Consider the following 18,518-nt stretch of genomic DNA (forward strand, 5'->3'; position numbering starts at 1 on the left):
GTGGAGGCAGGCTTTGGGGAACATCTGCAATGGTGAACCCTTTTATTGCAAGGTTTGCTGCTGTCTTTATGATAGGCATTTTGGGAGGAAGTTTGGGTTTACCAATTTATAGTTATCATTCGTCTTTTTTGTTCACGTAAGCAGTGCAGAAGCATGCAGCTTCATGGTGACAGCATTTCTGGGAAGTGATGAGAAACTCCGGTGTAGCCCAAGCATTTCTGTTGCACGTTGAGGACTGGCAATAGGCAGCAAGAAGTTGTACCACTGAAGCTTTTCTACTATCTGAAAATTGCCAGCCTAAACCTGACCGCCTCCGTTTCAAATGTTTGCTTCGCAGTGCAGTTTCTTCACTCGAAACTACACTTTCTTAATTTTTTTTTTTTAATTTATTTTAGTCCCAGGAAAGTCTTCCTAATTAAGTTGGCGTGTAGATTTGTCAAGCTGTGCAAAAATTAGAATCTAGTGCAGATGTTTTTCTCATGGGCTGCGTAAGTATAAATTCTGTATTAGGTTGAGGTCAGCATGAGTACTAGGGAATAGATTGCTGAACCAAGAAAAATTAGCCGCTGGACTTACAATGTGGAAAAACTATGTCTGTATTTACATGTCTGGTAACGCCGAGCCTAATAATTTTTTAATGTGAAATATAATTTGGAAAATTTTCTTTGAATTCAAGGACATTTTATGCATTGCAGCATTTCAAATGGGGTGAGTTAGTCTAGCAAAGAGCAGATTGAGGAAGAACATGCTGTTAGTCAGAAGGTATATGAAGGTAGTTAGGTAGAAACTAAAGTTAGCTGCTAGGAGAAGCTTTCTGACAACAAGATTGGCTGGTAAAGTTGTAGAATCTTATTTTAAACTGTTAAAACCAGATTAAGCGAGTTTCTTAGGAATGATTGAAGTATGACTGATCCTGCTTTTGATAAGAGACAAAATGACATCTCATGAATCATAGAAATCCGTGGGTTTTGTTTGTTTATTTTTTTGCTACTGTGCATTGGATGACCAAACTAATCCTATGTTATTGTTGATTTTTTTTTGTCTTGTCCCTTCCTCCTCTTTTTTTTTTTTCCCATTATGAGCATTCAACCCTTTTTTTTTGGCTGTTGCTGGAGTTTACTTACGTACATGTGAGTGCCTTTGACTTTTTGTTAGATCAGTAAGGATTTTAGATTCTGCATGATGCCACTTGAAAGGCAGTTTCCTTGATATCTCTAATATACCTGTGTCCATTCTGAGACTTCATTTAAATCATTCTGTTGTTGGTATAGTAGTTTCATTATACTGTGCATTCATTCAGTACTATTTGATGTATGTAGGAAAAAAAAATTCCTTCCAACAGAACATTAGAGAGCTGCAATTAATGTTTTGGGTAATTCAGTGGTAGGAAGTGACCATCTTGTTCTAGTTCAGATATTTATCAGAACATTTTTGTTTGAGCTGTAACTTAGTTGTGACCTTAGTGTTGAATACAAAAAACTGTGATTTGTTTCAAAACTTTGCTGTCTGCTGAATAGTTTTGTGTGTGGTCTTCAAACAATTCAATGAAGCTTTTTCTACTGCAGTTGGCTATTTACAGAAATATAGTAGTACTGAATTTTTGGACCTTATTGTGAAAGAAATATGCTGATAATGTTTCTGTGGTGCCTTTGAAGCATATTTTTTTTAACTTGTCACAATGTCCTTACATGTATAGAACATGTTGCTTTTTATGCTTTGTTGTTAGAAGCAGCAGTAGATATGCTGAAATAGGATGTCATGGAAGTACAAAGGCTTCTCTAAGAGTTTAAAGAATTAGGGGATTTGAGGACAGTATAGTCCTGTCATACAAAGGGTACAGCTCAGTATCTTAATTGTACAATTTTTAGTGTATGTTGCATCTCAAAGTGACTAAGATTTTTTTTTTTTTCTGTCTGTGATTTTTGTTTGTTGGTTCAAAGTATCAGTTGCAGAGATGCAGAATGAGTAGGAAAGCACTTCTGGAAATCTGTGTGAGAAGCTGTTTTATATGCTAGCCCTTCATCTGTGGTTATGAGGGCTCTAAATCTGGCTTGCTAATAAAATGTCTCAACTTTTTCTTCACTATATAACAAAACCCCCATTCTTCAGAGCAGTCAGCATTGAGTTTCCTCATGAGAAAGCTACTCTGAATAGAAGAGACGGCATTTTGCATAAAAGAATTCATGTTGCGTGCACAGTGCCCAATTCTGGTTAATGTTAATTATGTACTAATGAGAGAGTGAGGGAGGAGTGTAATGAATAGGATCACATTAAGATTTAAATGAGCAAGGGATGGGGGAGTCAATGTAAATATTTAATGTTTTTTACGTGATCCAAAGAATCTTCAAACAGATACTGGTTGTAGGATAAGGATGCTTTAGTTGAACAGGCTATGGTGAGCACACGTCAGTGTGGGCTGTGCGTGTTCCTTTTCTGCTCTTGGGTTTTGTTCCAAAGCAGTGAAGTCCAACAAAAAGCATCACCTTTGACTCACGGGTTAATTTTGCAGAGAGCATAATGTACATTTAAGTGGTTTGCTCTTTATTATCAAGTGGCTAGTTATGTCTTGTGTTTTCACTCCTGCTATTTTAAGTGCTTTAAAAACTAGTGAGGTATAGGCTTCCAAAAATTATTTTTTAAATTGAAATCAACCTTGAAAAGATTTGATAGGTAGGGAAAAGGTTCAGTGCTCTTTCCGGGGTAAATCTAAAAGAAAGCAATGAAAGTTTTTTCTCTTGTTTTTTTCTGTTCAAATATATGTATGTGTATGTGTTTATAGATGTACAGGTCTATAATTTCTATTCTTGAGGCATTAGTGACTTTTTAATTTACCAGTCCGAACGATTGACTACTCCATGCAACTAGAGCTGCCGAAATATTTCCCTAGTACTAATTTTTGTATTAATATTTTTTAGCCCAGTGGTTTCAGAACAGTTTCCGTATGGCATGGCACTCATTACTTAATTTAGCAAATGGCTCCACTCTTTGGAAAACGAGCAGTGCAGCACAGCTCGCTGGAACGTTTTTGAGACGCTAAGAGCCCGGTTCTGTCATCTCATGTTTTCCCATGCGAATCTGTGCGGCTGGTGAGGCCCTACACCCGTGTGGGGTTCATCCCGTACGTAACTTACTCCTGTTTGTGCCGTGTTAAGAATAACGCAGACAGTGTGAAGAGCCTGTTAAATTAGGAAACTGCCCTAGGCCGTTTATGTCCCACGTATCATTTGTTGTTCAGATTGATCTCCATACAATCAGTGGGAAGCATTAAATTTCACATGCTTGTTCTGCAGCTTATTGATCCAGAGTCTCCTCTGGGTATTTCATCAATATGTGTTACTGGAAAATCAATTCACAAAGCTGCAGCATCAGTGAGGGACATGTAATAGGCAAACAGGGAAAATTATATGGCACAAACATCACTTCCTTTAATGCAGGCTGAGGAGTCGTGGAAAGGAGCATGACTGTGAATACGTTGCCTTAGTCAAAAGCAGGAGCAAAAGGTGTTGAGGACATTTCAAGGGGGAATTTCAAAATTGTTATAAAAAGTTCACCCTTCTCTGTGGGATTCTTTTCTAATAAACTAGTTTAGTAGTTCACCCTTCTCTGTGGGATTTTTTTCTAACAAACCAGTTTACTAAATCCACTGTTCCTCCCAGAGTACTTATCTGGTGCATTCTTCCATGCATAATAGCTGCCTATAAATACTTAAGTGTTTTTTTAAAGGAATTTGCAGTTTCCGAAAGAATTCTTTGATGTGAGAGGAGGAAACGTTACCGAAAATGGGAGAATCTTCTGCAACTTTTCATGTATATTTACTTATAGCCATTTTTAAACTAAAAATGAATAATCCCTTACAGTGGGGAAGCAAGGGAAGAAAAATAGCCTGTGTATTTTCCAGCAGATATTTTTAAAGATCAGTCACAATGTAATGTTACTTATAAACAGATGTTAAGAGTGCACAACGCTTTTAAAAATAACTGTTAGATTTTAGTTATTCTGCCTTTAATTTCTCAAGATTTAAACTCGGCGGGGTAGGGCTTGAATTCAAATTGTGGTAGCAGTTACAAATGTTGACTCTCTGCCATTTTGGCTTCCTCTTCCCTAAGAGAGCAGGGGTCTCAGTTCAGACATGGTGGTGCAGCTACGGTCTTCGTGGTGCTTCAGTTAAATGAGGTTTTGCATGTGGACTCTGCAAACGATGGAGTGCAAAACTAACAGTCACGTTAATAATAAAAATAGTATCAAGTTGCGGATATTTCAAATTTTCCCTTTATTCTTTTTTAGATTATAATTATTGAGCTGGAGTCATATTTCAAGTGAGATAGCACTTCATTAAAAATGTATTTATTCAGGTGTTTAAGGAATTCAAAAAATATGCTACCAGGTGCTAAAAATACTGCCAAGAGAGCTGCGTTCAGTTTTTAATATCTAACCTGCTATGGTGGTTAAATATTTACATTGAAGGTCACTGCTGTTGTTTGCTGTTCACTTTTCAGTGTGCTTGGCAGCGTTCATTAGAGCTCTGCGTCCCTCCCACTCGAGTATGGAGGAAAAAAGCTATCGATCCCATCAGAGAGACAAAAGCAAACCATACTAACCCAGAAGGAAATTGTGTTTATCATGGCAGTTTCCTCTTGCGTGGGGACATGCAGTGACTGTCAGAGGAGGATGGCTGGGCCCGGGGAAGTAGGAGGATCTGGAGAAACTCACATGAAGGTGTGGTTCATAAATACAGTGGGGTTCTCCCCAGTAGTGAGCACCACACCTGTCCACCATACTGCTATTAGACCTTCAGTCTTTTAAAAAAAACCAAACACAAAAACCTCACAACAACAAAACCCCCAAAACTGTCAGGTTGGAAGCTGATGCTTTCAGGTAGACTGTGCTTTTTGACTGTGGGAGGATTGTGTCTGTCCTTAGACCATTAAGGCTGGGGAAATGTGACGTCGTGGGTAGCACCACAGGCCATTTCCTGCAGCTGGTTGCTGCTACATGTCTGTTGCCCGTGACTGTAATGAAAAAGATGGAGAATAAATGGGAAGAGGAGGAGAAAGGAAAGCTGACAGACGTGAGTCTAAAACCTGTTGTAGTTCTCTATGTGGAAAATGCCCAACTGCAGACTGCCAGGTTTCCTTTCTGTGTTTGATCAGTGCTCATTAGCTTTCTTTGATCCTTTTTGAATATCATCATCTAGGTAAAAGGCTTCTTGATTGTTCTTTATTAATTTAATGTTATTATAGCATCCATTTAACGAGTTTGATAAGCAGAGTCAGCTTTTTGAGTAGAAGTTCTTTCTGGCTGCATGTCCCGGCTGAGTTGGGTCGTTCAGCCTTCCTGCAGTATGTTCAGCTGGTTTTACCTGCAGGGACGGAGCCAAGGAAGCTTGAGGCAAAATGTGTGTGTGTGTTCCAGCTGTGTCCTGGCTGTTCCCTGCCGGTGAGGGTTCAGCACATGACACGAGGAACTTGTGACTTGCCGAGGCGAAATGGTTAAAGGTCCTTTTAAGAGATTGCTTTTCTGTGTGTGTGCTTTTGCACTCTCCAGCTCATTTGTGTCAAACTTGCTGGAGTAGAAGCGCTGGCTGTGTCGTTGCTGGCAGGCTGAGGTTGAAGAAGTCCTGAGAACAACCGCATAGAACTATTCTGGTTTGCAAAAGATGTTTTCCTGTGGAACGGTTTCAGAAGGCAGAAGTGACAAGTTGCAGAGCTTCCTGTGCCTGTGTTTAGTTCTATTAATTGGAGCCAATATTTAAGATGATGATTCTGTTACAGCTCTGTGCTTTTACATTTTGAATGTTTTTAGGTTTGTGTTTTCATACAGCGTTAAGGGCTTATTTTTAAGTTGGCAGTAGTAGTGCCTTGTTCCTATTTAGTGCTTTTCCATCATTACATGTCAGATCACTTTGCAAAGTTAGTGTCCCTTAAACAGACAGACAAACTAATCAATAGCACTGCCAATGTGTTCTTCCCCTATCTGCCTCAGGGTGAAGGCAAATTGGCTCAAGCTCATCTTGTTTCTAAACAGATACTATTACTATGTCAAGATCATTTTCCTGATTATTTTTTTTTTCAAATATTTCTGGGTTCTGAGTACTTCCTGTGATGGGTTATTTTCAATTCCTGTTGTGAAAAATTATTTTCAAAGCTGTAATTTTTGCCTTTAGGCAGTTATTAAATGGGACACAAAAGAGTATAAAACTAATCAAAAATATACTACAGATACTTGGCATGATGTAATTCTGTGTGCAAGGTTTAAGGTGCTCTTTGCCTGGTCTCCTGTCTTGTTCATTGTCATCTTACAATGCGGGGGGGTGTAGCCACGGTGGGGATAGAGCTGTATCCTTAACCCCAGGGGAAGCTAAGATCTGATCAGACATGCAACTTTCTTTGTAGTTCCAAATAACCTTGAAAAATTACTGCTGCTGCATGTTGTTGTTTTTAGTTACAAATCCATAATGCTGGAGGTGGAGGAACCTTTACAGAACGAAATAGAATTGCCAGTAATTTTCCCTGCATGGTAGAGACATTGGTCTTGGTGGTAATACAGCAGTGGCCCTGGTGGCCCCTCGTTGATTATGCAAGACTTTTGCAAAGGCTGTGTGGGAAACTGGGCATTTGGAAATGAAGGAGCAAACTTATAGAAGATTTCAAGTGGCTTCCTTAAGCATGTTTCCTAGTTGCACCCAGGCAGACCTAGTGAGAGCCTTTCACTGGCATCAACAAAGGCATCGGTAAGAAATTAGCGGGGAGGTCCTGGTCGTGTCTGATTGAATGGAGAACTGAAGAGTCCATTGGCCATGCCCATGTTTTTTCTGGAGAGGGATTATGATATGACATTGAGTGGGCATCTGAATATTCAGTATGGCTTTTTGCAAGCAAATGTTATTTTTTTCCAGCTTGAACAGGTTATTGCTTGTCAGTAACACAAAATAAGGAACCCAGTCAGATTTTCTGATAATCCATTTGGTACCATGAAGGGCCCTAGGGTACACATTCAGATTGTGTGCTTTTGAAAATGTTTGTTTGAAGAAATTTGTTCCAGAGGGCAGACTTTTTCTCTTAGCAGACAGTACCCTCCTTCAAGGCGAGTTGCACGTTGTGCTCTCTGTGGAAGTACATTTTAAGGACAGTAATTGGTCAGTGGCTGTCAGGTCTTACCAGTGAACTTTTATCGTTTCACTTTCAACCTTCTTTCTACGTAGGTGTTCTTTACTTGATGGAACATGAAGAAGAGTATGTTTTCACCCTGCCTAGTGCCTATGCTCGCTCGATACTTACCATCCCGTGGGTGGAGCTTGGAGGGAAAGTCAACATCAGTTGTGCCAGAACGGGCTATTCTGCGACGGTCACGTTCCACACCAAGCCATTCTATGGGGGGAAGGTTCACAGGTACAGGAATTACTGTCTTATTCTTGTTTACCTGCTACTGGATTTCAATGGAAGGACTCTGGCGCATCTGTTCGGATCTTCTCTTGGAGTATTTTATAGGCAGATATCTGAATTTCTTTTCCTATTAGTGTCTGAGATGACTTACAGCTTTAGTGCACAGTTTATTGTAGTTATACATTTTATATTGTTTAACTGAATTGGATATATTTCTCTCATTAAACTAAAGTGAATGTATTCTGCCAGGCTTTGTTGCTTGTAAAAATTGCTGTAAGTGCAGGATCAGAAGAATGTACATAGAAAAGGCAGTATTTCTGCTACACCAGCTGCTGCTTCTGTGAGAGTCTTGTAGATGAACTGGTGTTCCAGGTGGAGCTCCTGTAAGCAGGAGAGAAGCGAAAGTGTCGCTGCCCATAGCGGTAGCTCCCTACTGGGGACTCCCACTTCTGCACAGAAATTCCAGATGATGAAAATATTATTTATGTGTCTTTGGTTCCCCTTTATTAAGGGTGTGAAGAGGCGCTGTGCAAGATGATAGACTTCCATGCTCAAGTTGATGACCCAATCATTAACGTACACAGACCTCTTTCTTGTTCTGCTGCGCACTGTAGCAGTGTCCATGAGAAGGCTGTGGTTACCTCTGTTTTATTTCAGTTGATCTAATTATTCTTCTATATGTAAGTCAACCATTTCAATATTGTGTTCAGGCAAATATGAACATGGGCTGTTTTGACAGGGTTTTTTTTAAAAGGTATAGATTAATAATTGGTGCCATCAGGGTGAGTGAAAATGGGGGAAGGTTGTGCTGTATTAGTTTAATAATTTTAAAACTTAATTGAGTTTACAGATCACTTGACGTGGCTTGCTGAAGCACATGGGCACATGTTCATAGACACACACACACACACACACGAAACTTTCCCCTGCATTTTGGTTTTCCAGTCCTACCTATCTATTTTACTCACTCTCAGATCAGTTCTTCGACCACTGAGGTACCTTTAATCATTGCCTCTCAGCAGCTGAAAAGTAAAATTGCAGAGCTAAAGACAAAAATAAAGGTACCTGAAGTCTTTGACATAGGTATCTGTCAGCATTATGTTCAGGTGTGAAAATAACGTGTACTGAAAGTGTCACATGAATGTCAGGAGTTGTTTTTCAGGCTGATAAGGTAAACAGTTCTGGGTTAGGGCTGAGTATCAGAGTTTTAAGTTGGGTTACTGCTGTACTTTGGGAAAATGTCATCCAAAAGCTATTGCTGTGTTAGCAGAGCTTTTTTGGGTTGAGTCTTTCTTTTTGGAGACAGTCACTACTTTGCTTGAAAAACTGCTTTGTAGATGTAGAAAGCTGCTTGTAGCCTTAGCTGTGGTAGCGCTATCATGTGCTGGTAATAAATGTTGCCAGTTATTTCTGTGGTCTTTTTTTCTTCCCTCTTGAATTAGGGTTACAGCCGAAGTGAAACACAATCCCACTAACACCATTGTATGCAAGGCACAGGGAGAATGGAACGGTATGCTGGAATTTACTTACAGCAACGGAGAAACCAAAGTGATTGACACTAACAAACTGCCTGTTATCAGGAAAAAGATTAGGCCGATAGAAAAGCAAGGCCCGCTGGAATCAAGGTAAGGGCAGAGGCGTTGCAGTGTTCTGCTTCTGAACCTTGGATGGGAATAGAACAGGGAAGCAAACTGCAGTTATAAATGGTGTGGTTCAAAAACTCCTCGCTTCCTACAGCACGTTAATCTAGGCACAAAGAGCTGAAGCAGTGTATTGGAGTATGCACTTTGGAATATAAATTCCATTATAGTGACGTATACATCAATTTTGTAGAGGGGGAAAGTGCTTGTATGTGTCTTAATAAGCATTTGGAAAATGGTAATGCAGTGTTTTCACCTGCTTTTTTGAGTGATTGTAACATGGTAGTCACATTAGTCAGTTTGTTGCACGTAATGTTGCATCTTATAATTTACACTGGAATTTCATGTTTTATGTATTTTAGAATATATAGATAGGTATAAAAATATGTAAAATGTGATGCAATGTGAGATATAAATATACATACACACACACACGGTTTTAAGGCTCTCAGCACCCACATCACATGCCTAACTCTGACTAGGTACATTAGAAAAAAACTTGTTCTGTTATTCACTGTCAATAACTGTTGACACTTATCTTCAGAGAAATCAATATTTTTATTGAATTTAGGAACATTTTATTGGAGGATTTAAAAACATGAGTTAAGCTTCATTTTATTATCTGTAAATATGTTCTCTTTATTGTACAAAGGTGTGTCTTGAGTCACTGTGCAAGGACAGATACCATTTTCCTCCTTTCTAGACATGCTTGCTTACCACAAACTCATTTTCCCCCTGTAGTTTAGGAACAGAAAGGTTGGAATAAATAAGGAAACTTAAAGTAGCTCTGCAGTGTATTTATTGTATTTTTTGGTACTAGTAAGCAAATTACAACTATCTGGTGTTTCTGCAGGATATGCAGTTTATCAGATTGTGAACAAAAACTCATTTAAACACCCCTGGAAATACGTGAAAGCTGCAGTCGGTTTCTTCTCAGTATTTTTCTGGGCAAAGTTTCTGCTAGGCTAGCATAGTGTGAGGAGGCATTGCATCTGAATGTGGTCAGCTGTGTGAAAAACAAGTTTGGTTATATACTGATGAGTATTGTTAACTGGGAATATAAAGCACAGACCTAGAAGGGCTCCCTAGAATCAGTGCATCAATTCCTCTGTTAGTAACCTGGTGGGAACAGTCAGTGTCCCAATTTATTGTACTCTTGGCTTTTGGCTAACATTCCCTTATAATTCAAAAATGTAACTGCAAATAAACGCAGAATAAACGCATGTCATTTGGGGGTGGATCATCAGTAAAGAATGTGAACAGGCAATGATAAAAATAAATCCATCTGCTTTGAGAAAAAAGCTCAGGTTGTGAAGAGTCAGGAACATGGACAAAAGCTACTGAGAAAGTTAACTTGCGTGGCAAAATACTGGGAGTTGAGCAAATCTGAAAATCTGGTCCACAAATGCGATGAATATCTTAGGAGAGTGATGGTTCACAAGCTGTGTGACTTGCAAAAATGGCATGGAGAACACGGCATCAGTCTGCCTCTCACTGTACTGTTGTCTAGCCAGGCACTCGGCTGCGGCAGAAGTGTTCTCACGCTGTCGCTTGTGCTTCTTCTCCATCACCCAGGCACCTTTGGCAACACGTCACCAATTCTCTGAAAGAAGGCAATATTGATGCAGCAACAGAACACAAGCACCGCCTTGAAGAGAGACAGCGAGCAGAGGAGAGGCAACGTGTGGCTCTTACAACGCCGTGGAAACCAAAATATTTTGCCAAAGAGGTATTTCCGTTGTCTTATTTTAAAGACTCTAGAGCATGTTTCTGCATACAGGACAATGAATTTGTCTGTGGTTTTCACCACGGGCTAGTGTTGTTATATACCACTGATTGTTTTAAATTCTATTTTTGCCAGAGTCTAGCTCTTTAAGGAAGAGCAATGGATTTTTCCATGTCCATATTGTAAACTTGTTCACTTTCCTTCAGCTTAGATTTATTTTAACCTGAATTTTTGGTACCTAATGTTAGGCACTTAAAGCTATGTTTTTGCCTTAAAATCCACACCTTAATTTGCAAATGCTGTGTACTCACATCCCCTACTAATCTTGATCTCAGCATACTAAAGTGAACATGATCTAGGGATATTTGTCCAATGTAAGTAAGCATGGACATCTTAAACACAGTCTTGGGTTTCATCTGCTTGAAATGAAACAGATTTTACTAAGTTTGTCTTTGCCCTTTCTTAGAGGAAAGGGGGAAGGGAAGACTGACTGAGGGAATTATTATGTGACCGTGTTGTTACGTTAGCCAGCACGTTCAGCTGTTTAAACCAGCAGTTCATCTGTTGCATCTTCCCATTGTTTCTCTTCCCCCTTGTAATTTTTTCCCTCCCGCCCAGATTACCTGTAAATTCATTAAGCACAGGATTTTCAGATGACAGGAATGGTTTCTTGTGTTGATTAGTATTATTTTAGCTTTTATGTGGACATACACAGATCCAGTATGTATAAATCTTGTTTGTAAACTCTCCCTAATTTTCTTGCAGGGTGATGGTTGGCTGTACTTGAATCCTCTCTGGAAGACCCATTGATGGGGTAGAGCAGTTGCCTCGTAACTTCACCTTAAAGGCATTGAAATGATACAGTATATAACTTCAAGATGTCATTGAATAAGTCCTGTTATCAGAAGATACAAACGAGAAGCTATATACTGTGAATGATGCATCTCAAAATAACCACAAGCTCAAGTTTATTCAGGAGCCATTTTGTGTGTATAGATACACACACACACACGCACACGCACAGATACACACACACATACATACACGCAGTGTGTATGCGTTTGTGTGTGTATTATTTACACTACATGTAAACAAGTATAAACACTAACAGTGATTTAAAGACCTTTTCCTCTAAGTGTTAGGGTATAGAACTCCGGCTGGACTCAGCTGGGGTTCCCCAAGTTGTGTGCTTGCAGGATCAGGCCCTATGCTAGTATTTAAGAAAATACTTTTTTATTAGTACTGGTTAAGGTTTTTCTATTTTTCACTTTTGCCAAAAATGTTTTGCACTTAAAATGTGACGTGTCTCTTAATGGCAGTCATTCTGTCTAAACAGTCATTGAGTAACTCACTTTGACATAAGAATGATACACTGACAGCGTGCTCGCTCTTCGGGATGCTGATTTAAGAGCATGTTTCCTGTCACTTACGAGCGTAAATTTTCTGCCATATTATAGGAAGTAGCAATACCTTCTCAAGAACATTGTTCTCACTAACCTGTTTTGTCCTTGCTTTTTTGTTTGTTCATACTTCCAGCTGTTTAATAGATCTCTGGTCACCAGTAAGCCAGCCGCTCTGGTAATTTTGATCTTGCTGTGTAATGTTCTCTGGCTACTGTCACGCCAATGCTTTTGGGTTACGCGTTCTGCTAAATCCCCTCTGGCAGCGGCAGCTGTGGTGTTCCAGCTCACTCCTGCCTCAGCTTTCCACCCCCACGCAAGAGAGGCACAGCACGCCATGGGGCTGTGCCTGCGGCACCCCCCTTCACAGCCTTGCCTTTTCGGTTAAACCACTGCCGATGCGTTCACGGCGAAACGCCGGGATGTGCGTTGAGGCGGGTGAGGCTGAGTAGGAGTCCTGTCCTGCTGTGCCGCTGTGCCGGGCGTGAGCCTTCCCCACCCGCCGAGAGGCGGGTTCTGTGCACTGCTCTAGGAAATTAGACAGAGCTCGTCTGGTCAGAGCCCTTAATTCCATATTAAGGCTCCAAGCAGACCGGTATTTTGATTTCTTTTGCTTTTGCCCCGGTTGATGGCTTCTGGATGAAATATTTGGATGAACAGAGATGATACAACTAGCCTTCTCAGAGGAATGATTTTCTGATGTAAAAGTAACAATTTAGTATTACACTGAGACAATAACTTTATTAATGAAACAAACATAATGGGATATAATTTGTTTTGTAAAGTAAAAAAAAAAAAAAGTAAACAATCAAAACAATCCTGTAGCTTGATCTTGCTTTGTAAGGTAACCACTGTGACACTGAGGAAGTGGATTCTAAAAGCGTGTTAAAGCTTCATTGCTTTTTAGTTTGTATTTATTTGTTGAAAGTGAAGATGTTATTGAGAGAAGTGACAACAAAAGGCACACGTAAAATGTGCTGAATTCTGCTCAGTTACCCCATAAAGAAATCACTCTATTTCTAACATACAGTAGCATGGATGCCTACCTTTCTGTAGTACTGATTGATTTTGTGCCTTTTGTCTGCTTTCTTAATACAATAGCTTACGCTCTATAGATACTACACAAATATATTTAGGTCAAAGCACTGCTTATATCGGTTCTTGTGCGTCCTGCATTTTATAATTATTTTTTTGTTAGATTTTAAAATCTCTTGAGAAACTCAAAAGGCTAAATAGAGGTGTGTACACAAGGAAACATGCCATTAGTTATTAATTTGGACATAATATTTAATATTTAACTTCAGATCCCTATTTATAATGAAGGTGTGGCTCCTTTTCCTCTTAAATGCTATTTTGTCTGCTTGTATGTACTTTATTTGCACATCAGATTCATGTTATAAATGATTTAAATCCTATTTTTTAAAAAAATGTGGACTGTATGAGCTTGGTTTTGTAACTGACCCTTTTTTTTTAAAAGGAAAAAAATCTTATTTTTAGGAATAGTTGATGTTTTTCTGTAACAAAACCAAAATGATGCTGTTATGGTAATCACTAAGCTACTACCAAGTATCGTCAGGAAAACGTGTACTTTATCACCTGCAAGAATTAACTTCATAATGGATCCACTCTTGTTCTAGAGGTTAGTCTCATAAGTAACTAGAAGTATTCATACAGTTTGTAACATCATCACACAGAACAATCGAAAATGCAAAATTAAACACGTGCAACATCCTCCCAGAACTTTGGCTTTCACACACCAAAGAACAAGCCACATACTCACTAAAAATAGCCATTGAAAACCTCTGTCTGTCAGGCACGCAGGCCTGCGCTCCTGAAAGAATAGATCTCGCTCAGCTTGGATGGTATGACTGTCGAGGCTACAAAGATGCTGTAGCTGTTCTTTTAAGGAGAAATTTGGATAATTTTATGCTTGTAATTCATTGAAGATGTTTTCTGTCTGCATGGTTGGTTGTTTCTGCATGCCGAGAACATTCCACTTGTGCTCCGATGTATGTTTTGGTTTGTTCCGATGCTGTGGAGAATCCCCCGGTGCCATTACCACGGTTTCTTTTCCAAAGAAACTTGGGAGAGGCAAACATAAAAATAGTCCTTTCTGAAAAGATCCCATCAGCGAGAGATTCCAGAACAAGACTCACAAGCGTCGTTTTATTTTTCTGATAGTTACGTGTTCAGTATATTTTACAGGACTGAGAAATAAATATTCATAAGCCTTATTCTGTAGGTTGTTCCAGTAGCAGTCTTGGACTTGCAAGTAAATACTTTCCTTTTCACTCTGAATTGTAATGTAAAAACCTCCATGTACTTCAGTTTTTTTTGTGCACACCTGTAGAAAGCCTATGCAACCTTTTTCTTTCTTAAATTAGAAATGTTCAGAAAGAAAATTTATACCTTTATCATTTAAAAGATGCTCTGGCAGTCTCTTCCGATTTGCCTTCCTTTCATAATTTGTGAATTTAAAATGACAATGCTCATGAATAAAAGATTTGTTTCACTTAGTAGTGGGATGCCCTTTCTCTTTCCACTGAAGCATTAGTTAACTGGTACCAGGTACTCAGACGTCCAGGAGCGGTGCACAACACCCCGGGCACCTGTGAGCTGTTTGCGTGGTTCTGATGGAAGTGGCTTGTCAGCTGAATCCTGCTTTGTTGTGGGGTTTTTCTGCCCTGTTCATGCTGCCAGACACAGTATAGGTAAGTTTTTGTTTAAATTGGACAGCACTACACAGGGCTGGGCAGCATCGCAGCTTTAGGGGAGGCTGGGGAACGTATGCCTTACTTTGACCAATAAAAAGGAAATAGGTAAGGTGTTCCCTTGTTTCTGTTCGTATTTCATTTAACCTTTGTCATTAATAGGGATTCTTGATTAGAGACCTCTTAAAATACAACTCTAAATTACTGCAGCATTGGACACTTGCATGGGGAGGAAAAATGTGCTTAGAGGCTTCATGGATCCTGGTCAACATTTTTCAAGTGTTAGATAATGCAGTTCTGGTTTATTTTAAACATTCATCCACAGTGTTGGAAACCATCGTGCCAGCGCATTTTGTTTTTCTGCAAAACAGAAAACAACACTGGCTGTATAACGGGACAGGACACTACCCAGTTCTGTTCCTTGCCTTTCGTTGCATTGCTTCAAGGCCATGACTTGGAGCAGTTTATACATTTCGTTTAAAGACACAATACTGAGTTTTAGTCATAGCCAAATATGATTTATTTTCAGTTTTTACTCATAGCGGGATTGATAGGTACAGAGGGCTGAGTCAAAGCATTTAACCAGTTTTTCAAGAGTAAATCTATCAAGGTATTTAACTAATGACTTTTCTCCCCCTCTGTTATGGAATTACTTCCACAAGTCAAAATATTTCTTCTGGGATTACCAATAGTACTGTCTGCCCTCACTGCTTTCAACAGTAATGATTAAATGACACAGAACTTGCACAATACCGGCTTCTAGACACTTCCAGTTTTAGTTCCTTAGCAACTGAAGAGCAGAACCTGGCTTAAGCATTTTTTTACTTCAGATTTTACTGTTTTGTGGCCGTTACTCTTTAAAATCTTCAAAACTTGACCTAGTAGAACAACAAAAGGATGGCTGTAGCTAAGGAAATGAACTAGCATGGAAGGTATGTTTGATAATGATGCCAGATGCTAGTATTCTTTGCTGGTACAAGTGTGGTTCAGCTCTCAGAAGAGGTAGAAGTTCATTTACCTGAGTAATCCTAGGATGCAGGTGGAGAACCAGGTAACCTACGTGGTGTGCAGGTTCCTGAGGAACCAAGGAATGTGATACAATGCCTACCAGGTCTTCATAACTTTGTTTTTTCTAAGTGGCTGCCTTAATGACTCCAACTTTTCATTTCATTTAAATGCAGAACATCATTGGCAGAAGCCTTGAAGTCAAGTTAGATTTAAGAAAGCTCAGGTAAGTGGTAGGCAACTTTAGGCCCAGGCTGGCTAGGATTCCTGTAGTTAGCTTATTTTTCTTTTGCATAGCTTTAAAAATGCTATAAAAGTTGACAGGATTCAGTTCTGCTCTGTTAAAGAGAACACCATCAGCTAAGATGGAAAACTGTAAAGATACCTAAAGATGGGAGGGCAACCTTACACTTCCTTTTTTAAAACCAGGCCGAGTTACTGCCAAACCGCAGACTGACCGGCAGCATCTGCTCTGCCGCCTTTCCAGATGTTCTTCCAAATGTTAGATCGCTTATTTCTTACCAGTGGTGAGGGGGCAGGATGCAGATTTGCTTGGAAGAAGCAAGATACTACAAATGATGCATCACATACATACATAATCGCCCCTTCTGCTGGTGGGTAAGCAACTGTAAAAGCTCGAGCTTCCCCAGATGCTGGAAGGATTCACTGCAACATGTCTGTCTGGGAAAGATGGCGGCTGCTCTCTGAAAATATTTCATCACAGCAGAGGCCCTACATTTGGCTTAATAAATTTAAGCTGGAAAGATGTTAAGTAGCTGCTGTGGCTTCATTACAGCAACTTCATGAGGTGAGCACATTTGCATTATGGAGTTCGAATGACTTAATTTATCACTAGGACTATAAGCAACATGTTACCAAGTTAATCACAACAAAACTGACACAACAGCCTTAACACAAAACTTGAATTAACTTTATTTTCCCCTACAGTCAACAACTGGTCTGCATTGAGCTTTAAAGCAACAAAATAAATTGAAATCTCCAAACGACAGGGGGCCAGAAATCCAGATTTGATTACCTTTGTGAAAATGTTGCAGCTGTAGTATTGGTCTGTGTAAACCATCGGAGTCAAAAATGAGTTCATAAATCAAAAAAATATTCTACACCTTGGGAAAGAAGTCAGCAGTAACATTCTCACAGAACACTGTAAATTTACATTTTCTTCATGAAAGGTACATACTATTCTGCATTTTACATCAAATTACTGATGCAAGTTTTGTTTCTATAAAAAGTTACCATCTGTGGCAGGAAAACAAACTGCAAAACCCTTTCATTTTAATTAAAGAAAATTTTCCAGTCTGTATAAAGTTTTCCTATAGCTGGAAAGTGAACACGTTCAGTCTCCATTTATATTTTAGTGCATTTAATCTGACAGTTTTCACCACTTTTTTTTTAAAAAAAAAAAAACAAAACCAGTATAAAAGACAGACGAAGCAAATAGCACTATAGCAGGAATTTCTTCAATTGATTTAAGCACTCTAAATAAAAATGCAGAGAAACAGATTTCCAGAAAAACTTTCACCCTCACAAGAAAGGCAGTGAGGGGGGAAGAGGTTTGCAAATCCTCTACCTCCGCTAGCCACAGAAAAGGGGTTTTGTATACCTGTCAACCTTTTTTTTCCCCCCCCATTAAACAGGCTGTACTTGTTTTACCAATGTAAACATTTACCTAAAATAGTTTGATTTCTGTTCTCAAGCACCAGCCACTACATGCTGCTCAGCTGTATGTTACTATAGCGTTCATTACTGTCGTTTCAGATTTTTCAGGAGGATACAAATTTAGCCCTTGTATCTACGGTGTGCAAGATTTGCCTTGTCTACCTTATGAAGTGAGAGTGTACGGCAGCAATACTGCAATCCCATGTTAAACAAAAGCAGCTTGTCCAATCTAAGCTAGCATCCAACTCATCTGTCCTGTCATCTCTTGTGGAAACTGCAGCTTTGCTTCTTGCACTCCAGATCAAAACCAGCCCGCAGCAAGAGTGAAAGGACACTGAAAGAAACCATTGAAAAATAATCACGGGAGTAACTTATTTTGAAGATTTAATTTCAGAGAGCTCTGCTTCCTCTTAATTGTTGAAAACAAGTCATTTTTAGATGTCACCATTCCAGTTTACATACTGCTGCTATTCAGCTGAACAGTGTTTTCCAAAAAAGATTGACAAGTATGCATGTGCCAAGGACCAAATTACAGGGTTCTTTGGTGCAGTCAGTCCAAATTCTCAACAGATTTGAAGGATAATATGTACCAATAAAAAAAATGCTGCTAGACTTGGATAGCAGCTCTGTCTTGCTTCACATTACAAATCTAAAACAGCTGTTCTCAATAAGCCAATATTTTTAATCAGACATTGCCTGAAAATTTTGTACAATAATCTGGACCAATGATGGTTCTGTACCCTCATGTTGCTGTGAAACATGACTTGAGCTAAAGGCAAAGACTGGTTATCTCAAGGACAACTGCTTCGTATTAGCAATCAGAACAGTGTATTTAAACTGTCTTCCTGTTGGGTCTCTTGCCTTTCTTTAAAATTAGTTTATTCTTAATGTAGCCACGCTTCCTTTTGGAGGTCTAAAAAGAAAAACAGAATAAAATGTATTAGTTAATGATTTAGTCTTGACCGCGGTTTAATGAT

At 39.3% G+C, this 18,518-nt stretch overlaps 2 protein-coding genes across 5 annotated transcripts in view; one reads left to right on the top strand and one right to left on the bottom strand.

Annotated features, from left to right (window-relative positions):
• OSBPL10 (oxysterol binding protein like 10) overlaps positions 1-14,660 on the top strand; it is a 124,499-nt gene extending 109,839 nt beyond the window's left edge. Inside the window, exons 9-12 of the mRNA XM_075143374.1 lie at positions 7,202-7,388; positions 8,825-9,007; positions 10,598-10,751; positions 11,514-14,660. Coding sequence (XP_074999475.1) covers positions 7,202-7,388; positions 8,825-9,007; positions 10,598-10,751; positions 11,514-11,558 — 569 coding nt within the window. The 3' untranslated portion in view covers positions 11,559-14,660. The remainder of the gene's footprint in view (positions 1-7,201; positions 7,389-8,824; positions 9,008-10,597; positions 10,752-11,513) is intronic.
• A 2,113-nt stretch (positions 14,661-16,773) lies between these two features.
• STT3B (STT3 oligosaccharyltransferase complex catalytic subunit B) overlaps positions 16,774-18,518 on the bottom strand; it is a 53,092-nt gene continuing 51,347 nt past the window's right edge. For all 4 annotated transcript variants that reach the window (XM_075143372.1, XM_075143371.1, XM_075143370.1 and 1 more), the window contains one exon: positions 16,774-18,454. In XM_075143372.1, the coding sequence (XP_074999473.1) occupies positions 18,374-18,454 (81 nt within the window). In that variant the 3' untranslated portion in view covers positions 16,774-18,373. The remainder of the gene's footprint in view (positions 18,455-18,518) is intronic.

Source organism: Calonectris borealis, chromosome 2 (genome assembly GCF_964195595.1).
Source record: "Calonectris borealis chromosome 2, bCalBor7.hap1.2, whole genome shotgun sequence".
Taxonomy (NCBI): domain Eukaryota; kingdom Metazoa; phylum Chordata; class Aves; order Procellariiformes; family Procellariidae; genus Calonectris; species Calonectris borealis.